Genomic DNA, 22,152 nt, shown 5'->3' with positions numbered 1-22,152 from the left:
TGGAAAACCTGCAGCATCCCGAGTATTTCAGGTGTCGGTGAAACCGGCCGGCTCCCCCTAGAGGCAGAAACTGTCTCTACACCCGTAAGGGCCGGGCAGGTGTCGGGTTGTGCATCTGGTTTGTTCTGTTTGTGTTCAGGGGACGTCAGCGTGGGCATCAAGTGGGACTCCAGCACAGACGGTGACCAGGAGGCCGACGTGGACTTTGACATCATTCCCAACGCCAACGACACGTTCACCGTCAAATACGTCCCTCCTGCTGCGGGCAGGCTGACGGTGAAAGTCATGTTCACCGACCAGGTGCGAGCAAAGCTCCGAAACGCCAAGCCGAGAGCTTCTTAAAGTTTGTGATGTCATTTATTTGTATTTGGATGATCTCCAGGAAGTCCCTCTCAGTCCGTTCCTGGTGAAAGTGGAGCCGTCTCACGATGCTTCGAAGGTTAAAGCCAAAGGTCCGGGACTCGCCCCGACCGGTGAGGAATCTCACTCCGCTTCAGCAATGCACGATTATTTTAGAAATTAAGTTATTCCAACTATTAATCGACTATTCTGACAATTAATCGGCTGTTTTGACAATCAGATAAAGAAATTGGGACATTTTTTAATCTGATTTCTTATATTTTTTTTACAATGTCAGAAATACATTAAAATGCAAAAGAAATGATTCGCATCCTTTTCTATATAAAAAAATAGACATTTTATTGCATTAAAGGCAATAACATGCCATTCCTTTAGTGAATTATTGATCATTTAGAGCAAAGGATAATATAAATACAGCTGATGTGTTAAATTTTTGAATTAAATGATCAGTAACTGGATGGAAAAAAGGTGCCTGAGTTTGAGTTTTATTTTTTTACATAATTTGAAGCAGCAAAAGCAAAATCTGCCTCTAGAGGTTTTCTGAGCAGAACTACAATAGAAATTCACAAATAATTTTTTATAAAGTCACAAAAACAGCATCATATTACGAGAATTAAATTCCAATTTCATCATCTATTACAACTTCACTCTAGTATTTTTTTGCTTTATCTATATTTATGACTTTATTCTCATAATCTTTTATTAAAATGGCTTTAATACTCAGTTGTCCAGATCATATTTACAAACATTTTTGAACGATTTTTCTTTCAGCTAATTTTCATTTTTTGTTTGTATTCTCCAGTTAACAATTAACCGATCACTAAATTAGTTGACCGTTATTTCAAGAATAGATTAATCAGGATTAATGTGATCGTTGGAGTATCTCTGCTGGTTTTGAACTTTTTTCTGTCTCTGCACCTGTGCAGGTGTGGAGAGCGGTAAGCCGACCCATTTCACCGTGGTAACCAAAGGAGCCGGTAAAGCTCCGCTGGACGTTACCTTCTCCTCGTCGGTGAAAGACTTTGACATCATCGACAACTATGACTACTCTCACACCGTCAAGTACACGCCTGTGCAGCAGGTCTGAGAGCATTCATGCTAAATGCTCTCTAATCCAGCATTTAGAATGGGATTAGGATGAAACTACGTCACTCTGCAGTGAGACAGGAGCTTGATTTAGCTCTGGGTGTCTGCAGGGGGAGATGACCATCGTGGTGACCTTTGGCGGTGACCCCATTTCCAGCAGCCCCTTCAGGGTTGGCGTTGCTGCTCCGCTGGACCTCAGCAAAGTCTCTGTGGACAACCTGGACGGAAGTGAGACGTTTTGTTTTTTACTGTTTTACTGGAGGCTGTGAGACGTTCAGGGATCGTCTGAAACTTCAGCTCTGAACTATCAGGAGTTTCATCTGATAGTTTTAGCTTCTGCAACTAACGATTGTTATAGATATGGATTAATCTGGTGAAAATTAAGTTAATAAATAAACATTTTATTGGCTAAAACGCAATAACACGATTTCTTTAGTGAATGCTTGATCATTTGAAACAAAGGAAGCATCTGCAGCACAAAAAGAAAAGTTCAGCGCGTTCTGCCCCAAACCTCTGTAGGGCTGATCTGGTTTATTTATCTGATCAGAACCTGGATTGCTATAAAAATGAAGGAAATAAAGAAAATAGGATTTTTTTTTAACAGAAAAAAGTTTGATGTAAAAAATAGGTTTTATTTATTTTTACAAAATTTGAACCAGGTGAAGCTGAAACTATGAAACTTGATTTCTGGGTAGAACATATTAATATGTTTTCTTTACATGTAGAAATGTATTTTCTACATGTAAAAAGTAGAGAATACATTTCTCTACCTGTTACTGATTGTGTTGTTTCAACAATTGACTTTTTTCCGTCTGTATACTCCAGCTAATGATAATTAAATGCTAAATTAGTTGACGATTATTTCGGTAATTGATTCGTCGTGATTAATCCGATTAATCGCTTCATTCCTCCTTTATATTTTCTGAAATTGTATTATTTTGCGTCATGCAAAACGAGAGGATCGTGTTTCTGAGTCGCAGCTGAAGCTTCCTGCTTCCTGAACTCGTTCCAGGGGTGGAGGTGAACGAGGAGCAGCAGTTCATGGTGGACACTCAGGGCGCCGGAGGCCAGGGTCAGCTGGAGGTGGAAGTGGTCGGTATTAACGCTGCAGTTTACATTTTTGTAGCTTTTTAACTCGACGCTGATGACGACGAAGCCCTTTCCGCTCCTCTTGTTTCCAGCTGAGTCCCAGCCAGAGAGCGGTGCCTTGTAAAGTGGAGCCTCAGCCGGGGAGAGCAGCCGTCAGTTTGGTCCGCTACACCCCAAGAGAGGAGGGCGTCTACGCCGTCAACGTGTCCTACGACGGGCACCCCGTTCCGGGAAGCCCCTTCCCTGTGGAGGCCCAGCTGCCTCCAGACCCCAGCAAGGTGAGCGCAACACGCTGTCCGCAAGGAGGAAAACTGACACTTATTCTCTTTCTGGTCTTTTTATTTCAGGTTTGAACCATAAAGAAACCATCTGCTAACAGCAGAGCTAACTTTTCATTTAGCGGTTTTGCTAGCTTTGACTTGGCACTAAATCGCTAATTTACTTCGCTGTTTTGTGTCTTGGTTAGTTTGACATCTGTGTCGATGTTTTGGCATTTAGACATGTATATTAATGCTCTTATTTTGAAGCCACCTTGTGCAGCACTTCCATTTCCTCTCCTCACTTTCTCTTTCTCCACTAACTTTATTTAAAGCAAGAAACCAACAGGAATAAAATAAAACGGAGCGAGATATGAACATAAATATCTGAGGAACATATAAATAAGACCAAGATTAGCGTTGTGCCAATTGGGTTTAGTTTTTAAAGGCAGATTAAATTTAAATTGAAGTTAGCACTTTAGCATTAGCTTCTACCAAATACAGTGTTGTAGCCGGTTAGTGTTGGGACAGCTAACATTTATTAGTGCTTTAAAGTTAATGTCACTAACTTTTTAGTTATTTGCAGACGTGGGACTAGTTACATTTACTCAAGTAGAATTTAGGAGTACTTTTACTGCCCATTACCAACTGTAAGTTTGGTTTTTTTTAAAACATTTTTATTAGTTTTGTGTTTTCACAAACAGAAAAAATAGAAAATTTTACACTGTGCTGCCTATCACCTTACATGAGTATGAGATATGGAACAAAAACAAACATTAAAATAAAAGGAAGCCGCCGTACAATGCCACAATCACGTTAAATCATGTCTTCAGTGGTTGGCAAACATTAACAGACATATTTAAAGCCTGACATCAACACAATCATATTTATCCAGGTGATCAAAGAAATAAAGATGCATAGAAATACAGAAGGAGGATGTTCTTTACTTAAGACCTGGTGAGATCTTCCACTTTCTAGGATTCTGACCTCATCACAAGTTGTCTCAGCTCTTTAGGTAAATAGCTGAGCAACAGATCAATGAAATGTTTCTCATTACTCTTAAGAACTGAGGGAGGACCCTAAATATTTCTCTATACCATTGTGTGATAGTTGGTGGTTTATCCTTAATCCAATTAATTAAAATGCATTTTCTAGCCAAAAGCAATAATTTGTCACAAAGTTTGAAGTGCGATTGTGTCAGAGTGACTGATTTTGAAGGGAGGCCAAGAAGAAACAGACCTGGGCCACATCTGATTTTTACATGAAACTTGTCACTCAGCTCTTTAGAAATTGCACCCCAAAATCGTTTAATCAGTCTGCATTGCCAGAAATAATGGTAATACGTTCCAACCTCTCTTCCACATTTATTGCATAAGGCAGAGAGCTGGCGATCAATCTTATTCAGTATAAAAGGTGTTATATGTACACGATGTAGTATTTTATACTGTGTCTCTGAGCGTATTACATACAGTATAAAGGTTGAATTAACCATATTAATGGCTTCATCGTCATTCTCCATGTATGCTGTGTCAAGGTCTCCCTCCCATTTCCGTGTAATGTCCCTGGACCGCCTGGGGTAAGAGAGTAGAGCACTGCAGAGAAAGCAGAAATAAAAATCCTACGTTTTTCCTGGTCGACAAGGAATTTCTCAATCTCATTGTGTGTGGCCAAGCCAGAATCGGAGAGCCTCAGAACCAATGAAATGGTGAATTTAGAGAAAACCAAAAACGTGTTCTTCAGGGATACCAAATTTTGACTGCAATTGTTGAAAAGTCATGATTACGTTCTCCGATCACTCTCACTCCTCTGCTATGCCACAGGTCAAAATGTTGGGCTGAAGGCCTGGGATAAAATCCTGGTTTCTTGTAAAAGGTGTCAGGAGTGAGGAGCAGAGCCCACCTCCTGAGTGGTTCCAAATTCTCTGCCACACCCTAACTGTGTTATAAATGATTGGATTATGTTTAATAGCTCTTGATAGCCTTTTCCTATCTCCGGTTGTGAGGCTCCACAAGGAAGCAGGCTGAGAGGCCCACGAGTCAAGGCAAGGGTTTGAGTTGAGATGAGCATGAAACCACTCCCACAGATGACGAGCATGGCAAGCCCAATTGGAATAATAGATGTTTGGCAAAGCCAAGCCACCTCTGTCCACAGGGAGCTGTAAAGCTGTGATTTTCTATCATGGTCTCAATGAATCTGGAAAATGCTCTCTCTATATCCGCAGTAAGTTTTTTGGATAGCCAAAGGGGTAACATTTGGAGGGGATATAAAAGTCGTGGGAAAATGTTCATTTTAATTAAACTTATACGCCCCATAAGTGATAAGGGAAGGTCAAACCACCTTTCCAAGTCCCTCCTTATTTCCCTAAGTGTTGGAGAGAAGTTGAGCTTCCATAGCTCTGTCAGGTTAGGGGTCACAAGGTAAATGAAGCCATGTTGGGACCAACCAGAGGGTAGGTCCTGGACAGTAGCACCACCTAATGGCACTGCTTCCGATTTATCAAAATTGATTTTATAACCTGAGAAAGAACCAAACTCATAAATAGTGGACAAGATAACTGGTATCGAGATGTCAGGTTTTGTTACGCTATTTTGTGAACTTTACCGCCAATCATCACGCCATGTACATTTTGTTATGATCTAATAACCACTGCTAGGGGCTCCAGCACAAGAGCAAATAGAAACGGGGATAGAGGACAACCCTGTCGAGTAAAAGGTGGAGGTCGAACACCATTAGTCATAACACAGGCAGATGGGGAACTGTAAAGTATCTTGATTCATTTCAGAAAATCGCCTCCTATCCCGAATCTCTACAAAACATTAAATAAGTACTTCCACTCAATCCTATCAAAAGCCTTTTCAGCATCTAAAGATACAGCAAAGGCTCTACAATTCGTTTGACTTGAGTACTGAATTATGTTAAGTAATCTTCTCATATTTGTGAAGGAGAAACGATTATGTATGAACCCAGTCTGGATTTATTAAAGTCAAAAGCTTCTCCAGCCTCATTGCCAGTAATTTAGAGCAGCTTACTATCTACCCCGATAAGGCTAACAGACGTCTGATGGTTTATCTTTTTAAGGATGAGGTTGATGTTCGCCAGGTTAAGTGTTGGTGGAAAGTCTCCACGCCCAAACGAGTGTATAAACGTGTCAGTAAGTGGTCCCACCACTAGGTGGCTTGGTTTCTTATAGAATTTTGGACAGAAGCCGTCCAGAAGCTTTTCCACCCTTAAGGGAGGTTATCTTTATAGAGAACATTTTAATAGGTTGCATATATGGTCCACATATACATCAGGCTACTTTCTTCCCAAAACTTTTGTCGGATATTGCATCGGTAGTGTAACACTTGGGTTGTGTTTAAGGGAGGAGAGGAGGCGGCAGATTCGTCAGGACGGTCAAAAACTCCCAACCACACCGGTACTGGGAATTCCAGTGTTGTCCTTTAATAAATACTCTCTTCACCAACCTTACAAAGCCGGTTGAACGGCTGCTATATTATCAGACATGAAAATGAGAAGAGTTCAAACAGCCCGTAACGTTACTAAAGAAAGTTAGGGAGCTAACATGTCCGTCTATATCACGTTTCTCCCACGCTCACTACAGAGAAGCCGTGGCGCATACTTGTGACATCATTAGCAAAACTAGAGTATCTTAAAGAGACACTACACAATTACGGCTGTTACAGTACACACAGCGTATATTGTATTTGGGGGGGATTTTAATTGCATTCATGACCCATGTGTTGACCAGTCTCCTCCTAGATCTACTACAACATCAAGAAAAAGTCTGAGATTGAGAGAGTTTTGCCAAGACTTGGAACTGTACAACACCTGGAGAGTCACTAACCTGAGATAAGAACATATCGGCCATCATTGTCGCTCATAGTTTTCTCCAATGTAAAGGGAAGACTGTGATGGATTAGTATGACAGCTCCTCTACTCTTAATAAAACACCTGGGTCCCGCCGCCGCCATGTCATCCTCCACCGCTGAAATGCGGTGCTCTGCATCCGTGATGCGCTCCGTGTTGGCTTCTAATTTAGCAGAAATGTTACTCAAAGTGGCGATAAAGTCCTTAAATTTTCTATCCATCAGAGCTGAAATCTTCTCGGTGACAGATTGAGAAATATCTGCGGCTAGAGCCGCTAGCGAGCAGCTCGTGCTGTTGAGCTTCCCATTAGCTTCTTTGCTAGTTAGCATATTCTTCCTTGTTGGCTCTTCAGTTGGTTTATAGGCGGAAGATTTGGCTGTTTTAGGGCTGGGCATGGTGTCGGGTTGCTATAAGATAAGCCTACAGCTTTTTAGTTTAGATGGAATGAAAAAATAAACCAAATTGTCTCGAGAGAAGTGGGAGCAAAGCGACAAGCTTCCGCTCAGGGTAACTGCGTCACGTGACCCGACTGTAAATTTTATTATGTAAAGTTTCATATCGAAAAGTGTTGATTTAAGTGTTTCTGGATATTTGTAGTCATTTTTAATGTTTAATTTGCACATAACTTTATATTTAGTAATAGTTTGTAATAAAAAAAAAACAGTTTCTAATAAAATAAATTTAAATCAAACGCAAACAAAAGAAGAACAATGGAATTTTAAAATGTTGAATCAGATTTTATGATCAGTTTCTCAGCACTTGATTCGCCTCCTCACCAAATACTTTTTTACTCTGACCCAATTATTTATTTCCCTGGTTAACTTCAGGTTTAAATGAAAACGTCTGTCTGTTGTGGTTCCAGGTGAAGGCGTTCGGTCCCGGTCTGAAGGGAGGTTTGGTCGGCGACCCGGCCGAGTTCACCATCGACACGAAGGGGGCCGGAACCGGCGGTCTGGGCCTGACGGTGGAGGGTCCGACCGAGGCGAAGATCGAGTGTTCGGACAACGGCGACGGCACCTGCTCCGTCTCCTACCTGCCCACCGAGCCCGGAGACTACCTGGTCAACATCCTGTTTGAAAACGTCCACATCCCCGGCTCGCCGTTCAGAGCCGACATCCAGATGCCCTTTGACCCCTCCAAGGTGGTCGCCTCGGGGTCGGGGCTGAAGAAGGCGAAGGTGAGACTTTTCTGCTGCTTTTATTGTTCAGCCATCTTGAGTTCTTCAAGTTTTAGTCCAAACTAAAGATGCGCCGATCCGATATTAATATCTACATTGATCCCAATATTGAGAAAAATTATGGATCGGGTATTGATGAGGCTTCTGATCCATGAGGGCAGATCTATTCAGTCTAATTCTACGCTTTGTTCTCTCAGCGATGCCATGCTTCATTATTTATTTTGTTGTTTTTCTAAATTCCTAAACCACTTGAAAGTAGTTTTTTTGTAGTTTATTTTGTACATGTAGTTTGTTTTTACTTCACAATTTTTTTTACATCAGCTGCTATTCTCCTAATTGCACTGACTGAACAAATTAAAGTTGTTTTTTACAGGTTTCAACTGGTGAAGCTAATGGTGTATTTAAATGTGCTGTTCTGGTCCAGAGTTATAAAATACATTTATAATTCAATACATTTTTAAAAAGAAGCATTTAAGTCAATCAGCTGCTTTCCTGTATCGGGTCGGTATTGTTTGATACTAAATCTCACATATGGTATTGGAAGTGAAAAAAGTGTCTCGGTGCATCCCTAATAAAAAAACAACTTTCCAAGGTTATTTCTCCAGAAATAATCAAATGTATAAACATTTTTTAAAGCAGAAGTTTTATAATAAATGGTGCAACTAAACAATCGGCTCAAGAATGAGACAAAAAGAGATTTTAATTTTTTTGTGTTTTTCTCAGTCTAAGACGCTCAAAAGGAAAGAAGTAAAATTATTTTATTTTGTGTTTTCTAGTAACATCCTTAAAAAACATAAAAAATGTTGTTGTTTAATCTCATTTATTCTGTGCAGGAAGCTTTGCTCTCTGGGGGTTAAGGCTGTTTCTGTGTTGATGCAGTTCTTAAATTTAATTGATAATCTTAAAAAGGTCTTAAACTTTAAAGTGTTTGCAGATTTATTCTGTTCAGGTTTACTCAGAGCATTTATGTTTTGTTTTTTTTTAACTAGAGATGATGGTTTCGGTCCAGAATTGAAGAAGTAATCTGGGCCTCTGGTGTTTGCAGGTTGGAGAGATCAGCGTTCTGAATGTGGACTGCTCTCGGGCCGGGCCGGGTCAGCTCAGCCTGGACGCGGCGCCCGAGTCTGGGCCGGGCTCAGGTAAGACCGGCTGGTAAACGGCCACCTGGGTCAAAGTGTGTTCAGCGAAGAAGCAGTGAGATTTCTGGGTAAAAGTTTTCATCAGATTTAATACACCGGTTTTAAATTGGAGGGAAGGCTGAAACGTCCTTCATTTAATAGAAAAGAAAACCTTTATTGTAATTCAACTTCACATTTAAAATATAGAAATTGAGCAAAATAATGATAAAGTGTCAATATAAATACATAACATAAAAATTTAATGGAAATTAAATTTATTAGATTAAATAAGTTATCTGGCTAATATGTCCCACAAAGCAAGTTGTATAACTTTTTATACTTCATAATTTTTATGTTTATCACTAAACAATGCTGGAAAAAATGCAAGATCCTCATGTGAAGAAGTGAAAGCTAGTTTAATTTTATTTATTTTATAGATAAAGTATCATTTGAGGCATCACATTATCCAAAATAATTCAGTTGTATTAAAGTTAATTTGATGAACTTAAACCTGTTTTGGTCAGTAGTTAGAACTTAGAAAGTGTTTAAATTTTAATTTGATCATGTTATAACAAGCCTTTGTGTAAGTTTGAGATTTCTATAAAAGATAAACAGAACTTCCAGTTGAAAGAGTTTATTTATTTTAGAAAAGTGTGAATTTATATTCAGCCTCCTTTATGTAATCAAACATCTGCAACATTTGAAAACCAAAGAGACAATTTGTCTTCAGTCCATAAAAATAAAACTTTACAGTAGCAAAAGCTACATAACCTTTTGTTAAAATACAACTTTAATATTTTTAATATCTAGAATAGAAAAGTGGTGGTAATTTCTTTAAGAAGCACCATTTTACTTAATGTATGTAGCGAAAGTGGAAAAAGTAACGGCATAAAAATCTATGGTAAGACCTGAACATTGATCTTTAGATATTCTCATCCAGTTGATCTGAGCTCAGACTGTTGAAAAAGCAGAATGTGAGGAACAATATTTAGGAATCATCCTAAATATAGACTTAGACTGACTTTATTATCATTTTGCATGCACAGGGTGTATACAGAACGAAATTTCGTTACATACGGCTCAGAACAATGTTTTGAGGTTCCAATGTTGTGAGGTTACTCCAGAATAAAATAAAATACAATATAAAATATGAATATAAATATAAATATAGAATATAAAGTGCAGTAATGACAGTAAAATATAAGTTATTTAGCTCTGTACATGTGCAAGGTATGAAGTGGAGACCAGATTTTAAGTGCAGTCCAGTTAAGAGTTCAGCAGTCTGATGGCAAGTGGGAAAAAGTTGTTTCAGAACCTGGTGGACCTGCACCGGATGCTGCAGAACCTCTTTCCAGAGGGCAGCAGGGAGAACAGTCCATGGTGGGGGTGTGAGGGGTCATTGACGATGTTTCGGCCTCGGGACACGCAGCGCTGGGATGAAATGTCCTGAATGGAGGGAAGGGGGGCCCCGATGATCCTCTCTGCTGTCCGCACCACTCTCCTCACGTTCTTCCAGTCGGAGGCGCTGCAGCCTCCACACCACACAGAGAGGCAGCTGGTCAGAATGCTCTCTATGGTGCTTCTGTAGAACGTCTTGAGGATGGGCGGGGGCATGTGTGCTCTTCTCATCCTCCGCAGGAAATACAAGCGTTTCTGTGCCCTCTTGGCCAGAGACGTGGTGTTCACAGTCCAGGTGAGGTCGTTTGTGATGTGCACCCCCAGGAATTTGGTGCTGCTGACCACCTCCACAGCCGAGCTGTTGATGAGCAGTGGAGCGTGGCTGGGCCGGTTCTTCCTGAAGTCGACGATCATCTCCTTCGTCTTGTCAACGTTCAGGATCAGGCTGTTGTCTCTGCACCAGTCCACCAGCTGCTCCACCTCCTCTCTGTAGTCCAGGTCGTTGTCGTCTCTGATGAGGCCCACCACCGTTGTGTCGTCCGCGAACTTCACGATGTGGTTGGTGGCGAACCTGGGGACGCAGTCGTGTGTCATCAGAGTGAACAGCAGAGGGCTCAGGACGCAGCCCTGAGGGGAGCCTGTGCTGAGGGTGATGACATCGGAGGTGTGTTGTCCGATCCGGACTGACTGAGGTCTGTCGGTGAGGAAGTCTAGCAGCCAGTTGCGCAGGGGGGTGCTGAAGCCCAGGTGTCCCAGTTTTCCTGCCAGATGCTGTGGGATGATTGTGTTGAACGCTGAGCTGAAGTCCAGGAACAACATCCGTCCTCAGTGGAGCGGTTTCGGCGGTAGGCAAACTGGAACGGGTCGAATGTGGTGGGGAGTCTGGAGACGATGTGTTCTTTTACCAGCCTTTCAAAGCACTTCATCATGATGGGAGTCAGTGCCACAGGCCGGTAATCGTTGAAAGAGGTGACTTGAGGTTTCTTTGGCACCGGAATGATGGAGGCAGTTTTGAGACAGGCTGGCACTGTGGCTTGGTCCAGTGAGGTGTTAAAGATGTCTGTTAGGACACCAGCCAGCTGACCTGCGCATTCCCTGAACACCCGCCCAGGTATGTTGTCGGGGCCTGGGGCCTTCCGTGGGTTGACTCTTTCCAGAGTCTTCAACACATCGGCTGTGTCCAGGCAGAGTGCCTCCTCTTCCTGGTGGGGAACAGTTTTCTTTGCCGGAGTACTGTTCAGTGCCTCGAACCTCCCAAAGAAGTTATTGAGTCCATTGAGAAAGTCAGCATCAACTTCGCCCACTGGGGGGGAGGATGGATTGTAATCTGTGATCGCCTTTATGCCTTGCCACATACTCCTGGTGTTGCTGGTGTCGTGGAAGAACTCCTGTATTTTCTGACTGTGGGTTCGCTTTGCTAACCTGATAGCACGGTTCAAGTTGGCTCTCGCTGTCCTCAGTGCCTCCTTGTCGCCAGACTTGAAGGCTGAGTTCCGTGCTTTTAGCATTTCCCGTACCTCCTTAGTCATCCAGGGTTGTTGGTTGGCCCGGGTGATAATGTTCTTAGTGATGCTGACGTCCTCTGTGCACTTGTTGATGTAGGCTGACACAGTCATGGCGTACTCATCGATGTTGATCTGGTCGTTGTAAGTGGCTGCTGCCTTGAACATCTCCCAGTCAGAGCACTCAAAACAGTCCTGAAGTGCCTCCATGGCCCCCTCAGTCCACACTCTCACCTGCCTCACTGTAGGTTTTGTTCTGATCAGCAGGGACTTGTATGCAGGAATTAGCATAACAGATAGGTGGTCTGAAGAGCCAAGGTGGGGGCGGGGGGCTGCTCTGAATGCTTCTTTGATGTTGGTGTAGGCCAAGTCTAGAGTATTTCCTCGCCTGGTTGGAAAGTCCACATACTGGTTGAAGTGAGGGAGAACAGTCTTCATGTTGGCCTGGTTAAAATCCCCAGCAATGATGAAAACGCCCTCTGTGTGTGAGGATTGCAACTCACTGATGGTCCGGTAGAGAACACTCATAGCCTGTTTAGTGTTAGCACTGGGGGGCACATACACAGCAGTGATGCTAACAACAGTAAACTCCCTGGGCAGGTAGAATGGTCTGCAGTTAACAGTCAGAAGCTCGATGTCCGGGGAGCAGTAACTGGCAACAGTCATGGCATTTTTACACCAGTTGTTGTTGATGTAAATACACAGCCCCCCTCCTCGGGTTTTACCGCTGAGAGCGCTGCTCCTGTCTGCGCGCAATGTAGCGAGCCCCTCCAGGCTAACAACGTTGTCCGGTATGGACGAGTTGAGCCATGTCTCCGTCAGAATGAGAGCGCAGCAGTTCCTCAACTCTCTTTGAAGACAGTTCCAGTTGCAGATGGTCTATTTTGTTGTCCAGAGAGCGGACGTTGGAGAGGAAGATGGACAGAAGTGGCGATCTGTGGGGGTTAGCGTTTAGCTTAGCTGTTAGTCCACTTCGACAGCCGCGCTTCCGCTGCCGGAAGTATGACAATGAAATATGACAAAATATGATATTTTGTCATATTTTTTCTCTGTATTTCAGGCATGAAAGCGAAGACGGAGGTGGTGGACAACCAGGACGGGACGTACACGGTGACCTACGTCCCCCTGACCTCCGGCATGTACACCCTGATGCTGAAGTACGGAGGTAAATCCGTGCCAGGCTTCCCAGCCAAGGTGATGGTGGATCCTGCAGTCGACACCTCCAAGGTCAAAGTGTTTGGACCCGGCGTCGAGGGCCAAGGTGTGCGGCTGGAACAGATTCGTTTGGGGGAAAAGTCACTAAAATTCAAGTGTAAGAACTTTAAATTTCCTCTGCAGCCGTTTTCAGAGAAGCCACCACGGATTTCACAGTGGACGCCCGACCTTTGACCCGGCGAGGAGGAGAGCACGTGAAGGCCGAGGTCAAGAATCCGTCCGGCGCTCTGACAGAGTGCGTGGTCACCGACCAGGCCGACGGGACCTACAGCGTCGAGTACACACCCTTCGAGAACGGTAAGGCTGCAGGGCGAGACCCGACCCGTCCTCCTGTGGGACTGTTGGGGTTCTGAAGCGTCTGGTTTGTTTTCCCAGGCGTCCACAGCGTCAGCGTTCTGTACGACGACGCGCCGGTTCCCAAGAATCCGTTCAGAGTCTCTGTGACGGAGGGCTGCGACCCCAGCAGGGTGGTGGCCACCGGGCCGGGGCTGCAGCAGGCCCTGACGGACCAGAACAACGCCTTCAGCATCATCACCAGGTGCTTCACAGCGTCGCATCTTCCAAAACAAAATGATTTCTTAATGAGAAAAATCAGCTTTTCTCATTACTGAAGTTTTTATCTTTTTCTTAGAGCTGACCTGAATTTAAAGTTCAAATAAACAGAAGCTGTAAAACAAGATGGCCGCCCTCTGCATGCTGACATCACTCTGAACTATGGAAACCCCCCAAAAATACACATTTTCCAAGAATTAAATCCTCAAAAACCAAAACAATTGTTTCAATAACTAAACAAATATTAATATATATCAAGTAGATCATGAAAATCCTTTGAACACTGATGGTTTAAAGCAGAAATCATTATTTTTAAATAAAAAAAACAACTTAATTTTTGAATTGTGTCTCCAGAAATCTGAATCGAGTCGTGAGATTGTAAAACTTTCCCACCTGTCATAAACCATAAGACGGCGTCTTTGCTGGACCTGTTATCCACCGTCATGCCGTCGTTTCTCCCCACAGGGGTGCAGGAATCGGCGGCCTCGGCATCACCGTGGAGGGTCCGTCTGAGTCCAAGATGTCGTGCAAAGACAACAAAGACGGCAGCTGCAGCGTGGAGTACGTTCCGCTCACGCCGGGCCTCTACGACGTCAACATCACCTATGGTGGCGAGCACATCCCAGGTGAGGTCATTCTTCCATGCAGGATTAAGTCTCTGTTCTTCAGTCTGATGCTGGCTCAGTGTTAGCAGATGTTCTCGTTAAAATCCGGATTTCAGATGATTTTTGTTTCTTTGTGGGGATTATGATAGATATGACGTGACGAAAAGGAATGAAACACTCTCTCGCGTCTCACTCGCCTTGAATGCATCATAAATAAACTTTGATGTCTCGGGCCTCATTTCCGCCTCATGTTCTGAGGTTGTCGGATTGTTTTTGTCTCGTTAAACTCGTGCCGAGCGATCAACTTTAATGCTTCAAAGATGTGGCCGAGAGGTTTTTGGCTCCGACGGCAAAGACGCGGCTCGGTTTTATTGACTTTGTTCGGCGTGTTTAACACCTTTAATGAGCCGCGTCGGTTCGTGGTTCTGATGTTTGCTCCGCCGGCTGGGGATGTCATGATGTCTGAACACATCTGCAGCACATGAGCAGGACGTAAAAGGAGGATCTGCTTTTGTCTTGAACATCCATTAAAATGCCAAAATCTTACACAAGAAGGGGAAAAAATCACACACAAAAAAATGAGGTTTTTCCTGTTCAACAATAAACTAATTATTCAATATGTTAATTTAACAAGGAAGGGCATCACTGTAGAGCCAACATTAAAAAAAGATTTTGCACATTTGCCATATTGCAAGAACAGGATTTGTGTCTTTTTTTCCTTTTAACGCTTCCTGTTTTTACCAAAGTTTAATCGATCAATTGAAAGCAGTGACTTTCATTTTTGACCAAGTAACTAAATAAATGTGGTTCTGTTTGCTTTGAAATGTTGGTTATTAAAAGATAAATACTTTATAGCATTTTCCATTGTCAGAAGATTTTAATCGAGCAGCTGCCCTGGACCAGAAACGGCCCCTGAACCGCATTTTGGACACCACTGTGCTCGTTTCAGTGTTTACAGATAATTATCTGTCTCTTACCATATTTTGACCAAAGTGACATTTTTAACAAATATGGCAAAAAACCACTTTTATTTAAGTTTTAACCTGTATTTTACATTCAAACCCCTCATATTTTTATTTTCCAGGAAGTCCATTTAAGGTCCCGGTGAAAGCCGTGGTCGACTCCAGTAAGGTCAAGGTGTCGGGTCCAGGTGTGGCGTCGGGAGTCAGAGCAAATATCCCACAATCCTTCAGTGTGGACTGCAGGAAGGCCGGCGAGGCGCCGCTGGCGGTGGCCGTCACGGGCCCAAAGGGGCTGGCGGAACCGGTGGAGGTGACGGACAACGGCGACGGGACGCACACCGTGTCGTACACGCCGTCCGTGGAGGGACCGTACGCCGTCTCGGTCAAATACGCAGACGAGGACGTTCCACGCAGGTACACACACACACACACACACACACACACACACACACACACACCAAGGTGTTTGGGTGATACTGGGAGTACATATTTGTTACTTAAAGGAAAAGTATAAAAAAAAATCTTCATATTAAGAGCAAAATAACCCATCAGTGGGGAAAATGGAAGCATTCAGATTATTATATTATATTATTATATGACATGCTTTTGCTTTTATATTACTTGAAAATTGTCTCAAAACAACAATATCATCCTTTATCGCAATAACTTCTGGGATAATTTATCACCAAGAAAAATTTACCTTGACAATTATGGAGTACTTAATTCAAATGAATCTTATTCAAAATAATCCAAGACAATCAGTTAAGTTACCCACAAAAGGAAACGATCCCAAAAGGTTTTCAAACTAAAGCTTCTGAAATGTTGAAATTTTAGCGTTCAACTCTTTATCTGATCCCTTCAGTCCATTCAAGTTCAGGGTTCTGCCGACCCATGATGCCAGTAAAGTGCGTGCCAGCGGCCCTGGGCTGACCAGCGGCGTCCCCGCCAGCTTCCCGGTCCAGTTCAACATCGACGCCAGAGACGCTGGCCAGGGCCAGCTGAGCGTGCTCATCACGGTCAGTAAGCCGCTCGCCTCACATGGTAACCAGAAGAGACTGCGTCACAATGCGTTTGTCCACCGCAGGACCAGGATGGGAAACCCAAGCAGCCCAGTATCCATGACAACGATGACGGGACCTACACGGTGTCCTACGTCCCCGACCGCACCGGGCGCTACACCATCGTCATAAAGTACGGCGGCGACGACATCCCGGCGTCGCCCTACAGAGTCCGCGCCACGGCGACCGGAGACGCCAGCAAATGCACGGTGACGGGTAAAAACGGCGTTTACCCGAGCGAAGTTCTTCAAATTAAACCAAATTGCTGTCAAACTTTTGTTCAGAACAAATTTTTGTTTGTGCTGCTATAATTAAGATTTACAAAAAAAAAAAGTCTCTGAGGTTTTCCACATTAAAGCTGCAATCTAAATTTATAAAAAATATATTTTTTAAATGTGTTGAAACTGTTGTGACAGTCATTATGTTATGGAAAAATCCAACTTCTCCACCTTCTCCCAGTGCTAAATAGAAACAACCAATCACAGCCTGGAGGCGGGTCTTAGCGCTGTTGGTCACAATCTCATGTGGCGCTGCCAGGTTGTCCCTGTCAGCAGATTCTGTTATGAATGCTAATGTTAGAATTAGCACAGCCACCGATGGCGGCGGATAAACATTTTCCTGAAGCGGTAAGTTGTTTATCCACCATTAGCACAATTGGCAGTGAGTACATCAGACTGATCGACTGCGCTAAGTCCCGCCTCCTGCCTCTGATTGGTTGATTTTGGTTAATTTCTTAAAACGCCAATAGCAGCTCAGGGAGGAGATGGAGGAAAACTTTTCACAGATTCTGTCTCATAATAAATTGTCATGATGTGCTGACAGTTGTAACAAATGTGAAAAACGCATAAAAGTCACATTCTGCAGCTTTAACCAAATCAAACGAAGTTGATATTAGTTAATTGTGCTATGGTTGTGCAGCTGAAATATTTGTAGTACAGTTGCTGGACACCAAATTTGTTTGATTTTTGTAAATGTGGGAAGTTTCCAGAGGTCAGAGGTCAACCATTCCCCCCTTCACATTTACGAACTTGAACAAATTTGGTGACGATCAACTCTGCTACGATTGTGTAACTTTTTTTTTGTAGCAATCAGGGAGTGGCAAACCTCTGGAGTCATTTATTCATGTCTTTAAAATGAAAAACTTTTACTGAATGTGTGACACCAATTTTGAGATTGGAAGAAGGTGGGGGGGACCAGCTCCTCTCCGTGGGCTCTTCGTTCAGTGGTTTCAGATCGGTGACGGTTCCGTCTCCCCAGGACCGGGCGTGGGCCCGACCGTGGCCATCGGCGAGGAGCTGGGCCTGTTGGTGAACGCCAAGGCAGCCGGAAAGGGCAAGGTGAGCTGCGTGGTGGTCCAACCCGACGGCAGCGAGGTGGAGGCCCAGGTTCTGGAGAACGAAGACGGCACCTTTGACATCTTCTACGCCACGCCGGCTCCGGGGAACTACGCCATCTACGTCCGCTTCGGAGGGGAAAACATCCCGCGCAGTCCGTTCAAAGTCATGGTGAGGGGGCCGTCGCTAACTTACATCAACGCAAAGATTATTTCCTTTCATAAAAATGACAGTGTGAGGCTGACGATGCCGAGTCGAGTTTTAGATCGTCGCTTTTATTTTGGTTTTTACTGCCGATTTCCACAGGAAACGTATAGAAACCAGTTAAAAGGGCAGTACCGTGTAAATTGTTATGTTATTTCCGCTTTGCTTTGATTCTTGCGTTCATGTTTAAGAAATTCTTTAGTCTCCAACGCCTGGGTGGACTTAGCCCCGCCTCCAAGGGGTCTGGCCTCCCCCCTAAAGTCCCAATAAAATCCACTGCAGTTTGTGGTTTAAATAACCTTTTGGAGGAAATTAATACTTTATGAGGAACTCTGTAATTCTTGGTAACTTTATTCATGATTTTTTTTTTTTTTATGGATTATTCAGCTGTTTTTTTTCTTTAATTAGAAATAATCCATTTTATCGTGTCCCTCAGGCTACTGATGCAGTTCCCATCAGCCAACAGCAGATGGCGCAACAGAGACAGGCCGGTCCCCCTAGCGCTGGCTTCCAGCCATGGGTACCACAATACACTCACCAGCTCTCACTCACACACACACACACACACACACACAGCCATGTTCCAGATATTTGTAATGGATTACCAACAAAATTCATCCTTTTTTTCCTGCAGATCATCTGTTCATGTCCAGAGCCAATAAAATATGCACAGTTCACACTAATTAAATGTTTATTTTATAATGATTGGTCTGATTTTAATAATCTGGTCATTTGTTCAGGTTTGGGTTTTTATGGATAAATTATGGATAATATAACACTGGATATTATCAAACAAAGATAGAATATAACAAAGTACAGTAAGGGCAAATCTTATTGAATTAATTTACAGTTTAAAATGAACATGTCACATGTCAACCCAGGTTTTTAATGAAAAGGAGCAGTTTGAAGAAAAAAAAATCTTATTTATCCATATAGATCTTTAAACACAAAACGGACAATTTGTATATATAAAATAATAGAGAAACATTATCTTTGACTCGATGTACTTAAAAATGATTTCATTTTGAATGTTTTCGACATAAATACTCCAGTTCAGAGGAATTTCTAACTGAGTTGGTTAAAACTCAAAATGCTCATATTTAAATTAGCTTTAAGACAGATTATTTCAATAAAAAACTGTAGATCTGTACAGATATGAGCATGGATGTAAACACTACACACACACACACACACACACACTCCTTTCTGTTGCAGGTGAGCGGCTGCAGGTTCAACACCAACTTCTCTCTCTCTCCGTTTCAAAGTTCTCTCTCTCGGCTGCTTTTCCTCCATGACATCATCGCTTCCCTTTCTCCTCTCAGCCAATCGGATTGCGGCACACTAACATCATGCAGGTTACTGGGTGGCTCTGCTGACGGTGCTTTCTCTCATTTAGGGGGTTAAAGTTTCCATTCTTCATCACTGGCTGCATCATCACGGTCACCTCTCGTCTTCCTCCTTACCGCTTCACTGCTCTACACTTCCCATGATGCCCCTGTGTGGGGGGGGCTTGGATGCAGTAGCATGTTTGCAGTGCAGTTCAGGGAGTCTGTTTCCAGCTTTAATCCCTCTCCACCTGTGTGCCATCCAGGTGATGTCAGAGAACTACCAGCCAATCAGCAGCAGCGTGAACGGCAGTGGCTTCAGACCGTTTGACATGATCATCCCGTTCGCCTTCAGGCCGGGAGAAATCACCGGTAAACTCCGTCACAGAGGAGAGGAGCAGAGGGAACGGAGAGCGGAAATGATGCCTTCACTGTCGTTTCTCTCTGCAGGTGAGGTGCTGATGCCTTCAGGCAAGTCTGCGCAGCCGCTGATCGCAGACAACGGAAATGGGACAGTGATAGTCCAGTACGCCCCGACTGAGCCGGGCCTGCATGAGATGCACATCAAGTACAACGGCACACACATCCCAGGTCGGTACCGACGTAAAGCTGCTTTTATAACTTTGTAAAAATCTGTCTGATGCAGAAAAACTGTTATAAAAGATAAATAAATTCTATGCTTTGTGCTCTGATAATAATTTTTTTAGTTTACATTATATTTAAAATAACCCAAAAATACTTTTATTTAGTAAAATTACCAGTTTTTATATAGAGAAAAATAAACGTTAATGTTTAATGGGTGAGATGTGTTGAGTTTGGAGACATCTGCTGTCCAGAGAAGGAACTGCAGCTGGTACCAGGAGAAAGTGATCATACTAGAACCTATTAAAGTGGTTAATGTCTTTCTGCTCCAAACTTCAGTGGATGTTTTAAACCGTGACTTTTCTCTCCTGCAGTCACTCTTTCTGTTTAAAAGAAATGCTATAAATCGGTTGAACCGTGTTCTGTTTGTTGCAGAGTCTCCGCTCCAGTTCTACGTGAACCACAGCAGCAGCCCCAACGTTACGGCCTTCGGGCCTGGACTGAGCTACGGCGTTGCCAACAAGGTGGCGACCTTCACCGTCTGCACAGAAGACGCCTCTGAAGGTACCCTGCAGGAGAGGAGCGAGTCCAGCATAGAAATGTTTAAAAACGTCACATTACTCACTTTCATTTTTACATTTCAGGTGGTTAGCTGTTTTAATGAATCTAAACGTCTCTCTCTCCAGGCGGTCTGGACCTGGCTATCGAGGGTCCGTCCAAAGCGGAGATCAGCTGCGTAGACAATAAGAACGGGACGTGCACCGTCAGCTACCTTCCCACGCTGCCTGGAGATTACAACATCCTGGTCAAATACAACGAAGATCACATCGAAGGCAGCCCGTTTACCGCCAGGATCACGGGTCAGAACCCACATCAGCACACACACAGCCTTAAACAGGACAGTAACCATCACACACACACACAACAGAAAAATTCTACTTTTATGGTAATGCTACATTCCTCCACCTCATTTAAAATGCTTCACAGAAAATAAAGAAGCAAAATACAAGTTAGAAAAGTGACTGACTGGCACCTTTCTTTAGGAAACTTTCATAAATTTATTGTTTAACAGTTTCTGCACATCTCAGGTTTTCTGGGAGTTTGTTCCAGAGTTGAGGAACATAGAAACTAAACGCTACATTTCTAGATGTAGCGTTTAGTTTCTACATAAACTAAACTTTGTGTTGTTTAATGTTTAATCCCAGCATCAGTCAGCAGGTTGAACAGAAACGTTTTTAAAGGACGGCGGTCTGCAGTCCAATCCCAACTAGTTTAATTTTCATTTCTAACGTTGTATATTTGTGAGCACATACATACATACATATGATTTTTTTATTTTTTGGCTGCATAAGTGAGAAAATCTTTTTCCCAATTTATTTTATTTCTTGTCCTTCTCTTTTGTTTTTTTATCTTTTTCTTTTTTTCTGGTTGTCCATTTTTGATTTTATAAAATTTCTGTTTTGTCCTTTTTCATCTTTTTCCTTTTCCAATGTTCTTTTCTCCTTTTTTCATTTTCTGCATAAATTTTATTTTTCACTTTCTTTTTTGTTCTTTTTGTCTATTTTCCTTGTAATTTTTATTGAACCTTTTTCCCTCCTTTCTTCCGCTATGCATACTAATTCATATATATTTGGTGTCTGAACTATTAGAATATTTTAATAGTCCACTTCTCATGGATTTCAGTTGTGGTCGTTAACATGTTGGGGCTTTCGCTATAATTAGCTGAACAAAAATACAGAGTATACCAATAAACACAAAATCCCTGAGGCATGGTCCATATTAAACAGCCTACTGGATTAGTTATTAGTTCTGAATTGGGTTTTATAAATGTAATTTCATCGGCTAGAGGCGAGTCTTTCATCGCTCACCTTGTCCATGCTGCTCCAGCCTGATGGAGTTTTTGTTCGTCTTCCTGTCGCCGTGTTTTCCAGAGGACAACCAGCGCCGCTCTCAGGTTAAACTGGGCTCTGCAGCAGATTTCTTCCTGGACATCAACGAGACTGACCTCAGCGTGTTGACCGCCAGCATCAGAGCGCCGTCTGGACGGGACGAGCCCTGCCTGCTGAAAAGGATGGCCAACAACCACATTGGTAACACATGTTTGCTTCTTAATCTGCTTTATTGGTGCGATGCTTTGTGAAGTCACGTGCGAAACATCCCGCCCATCTCCCAACGATCACTGGCATCGGTTTGAGCTGTTTGATTATCGATATAATGCACTAAATCTTAAATAGACGCCTGATGTATAAAAGAAAGAGGGACGCAGTGTTTTGCTACTAATAGTCCACACTAAGATAACAAGATAAGAAGGTCAGGAAGGACTTTTAATCCAAGAAAAAATAGCCAGTGAGGGGGAATTGGGTCCATTGTGCTGGCTTGACTTTGACAACCTTAAGATGTAGATGTGCTGTAGAACGGGTGGTTAAATTAGCTAGTCTGTTAGCTAGCTACCTCTAGCTAA

The 22,152-nt window shown here is 43.0% G+C and overlaps 1 protein-coding gene across 2 annotated transcripts in view; it reads left to right on the top strand.

The window, feature by feature from the left end:
* flnba (filamin B a) overlaps positions 1 to 22,152 on the top strand; it is a 71,018-nt gene that overhangs the window by 37,322 nt on the left and 11,544 nt on the right. Inside the window, exons 17-38 of one of the 2 annotated variants that reach the window (XM_032550587.1) lie at positions 140 to 300; positions 383 to 473; positions 1,287 to 1,441; positions 1,557 to 1,674; positions 2,459 to 2,538; positions 2,628 to 2,813; positions 7,522 to 7,836; positions 8,882 to 8,975; positions 12,915 to 13,115; positions 13,193 to 13,366; positions 13,445 to 13,607; positions 14,087 to 14,247; positions 15,311 to 15,602; positions 16,051 to 16,204; positions 16,273 to 16,462; positions 17,504 to 17,751; positions 18,221 to 18,304; positions 19,376 to 19,481; positions 19,560 to 19,700; positions 20,127 to 20,255; positions 20,378 to 20,551; positions 21,623 to 21,781. In XM_032550587.1, coding sequence (XP_032406478.1) covers positions 140 to 300; positions 383 to 473; positions 1,287 to 1,441; positions 1,557 to 1,674; positions 2,459 to 2,538; positions 2,628 to 2,813; positions 7,522 to 7,836; positions 8,882 to 8,975; positions 12,915 to 13,115; positions 13,193 to 13,366; positions 13,445 to 13,607; positions 14,087 to 14,247; positions 15,311 to 15,602; positions 16,051 to 16,204; positions 16,273 to 16,462; positions 17,504 to 17,751; positions 18,221 to 18,304; positions 19,376 to 19,481; positions 19,560 to 19,700; positions 20,127 to 20,255; positions 20,378 to 20,551; positions 21,623 to 21,781 — 3,576 coding nt within the window. The remainder of the gene's footprint in view (positions 1 to 139; positions 301 to 382; positions 474 to 1,286; positions 1,442 to 1,556; positions 1,675 to 2,458; positions 2,539 to 2,627; positions 2,814 to 7,521; positions 7,837 to 8,881; positions 8,976 to 12,914; positions 13,116 to 13,192; positions 13,367 to 13,444; positions 13,608 to 14,086; positions 14,248 to 15,310; positions 15,603 to 16,050; positions 16,205 to 16,272; positions 16,463 to 17,503; positions 17,752 to 18,220; positions 18,305 to 19,375; positions 19,482 to 19,559; positions 19,701 to 20,126; positions 20,256 to 20,377; positions 20,552 to 21,622; positions 21,782 to 22,152) is intronic. The other variant, XM_032550589.1, reaches the window with a different exon arrangement.

This window comes from Xiphophorus hellerii, chromosome 20, assembly GCF_003331165.1.
Source record: "Xiphophorus hellerii strain 12219 chromosome 20, Xiphophorus_hellerii-4.1, whole genome shotgun sequence".
Classification (NCBI taxonomy): domain Eukaryota; kingdom Metazoa; phylum Chordata; class Actinopteri; order Cyprinodontiformes; family Poeciliidae; genus Xiphophorus; species Xiphophorus hellerii.
Note: the sequence above shows the minus strand (reverse complement) of the source record. Positions and strands in the feature narration are given on the sequence as shown.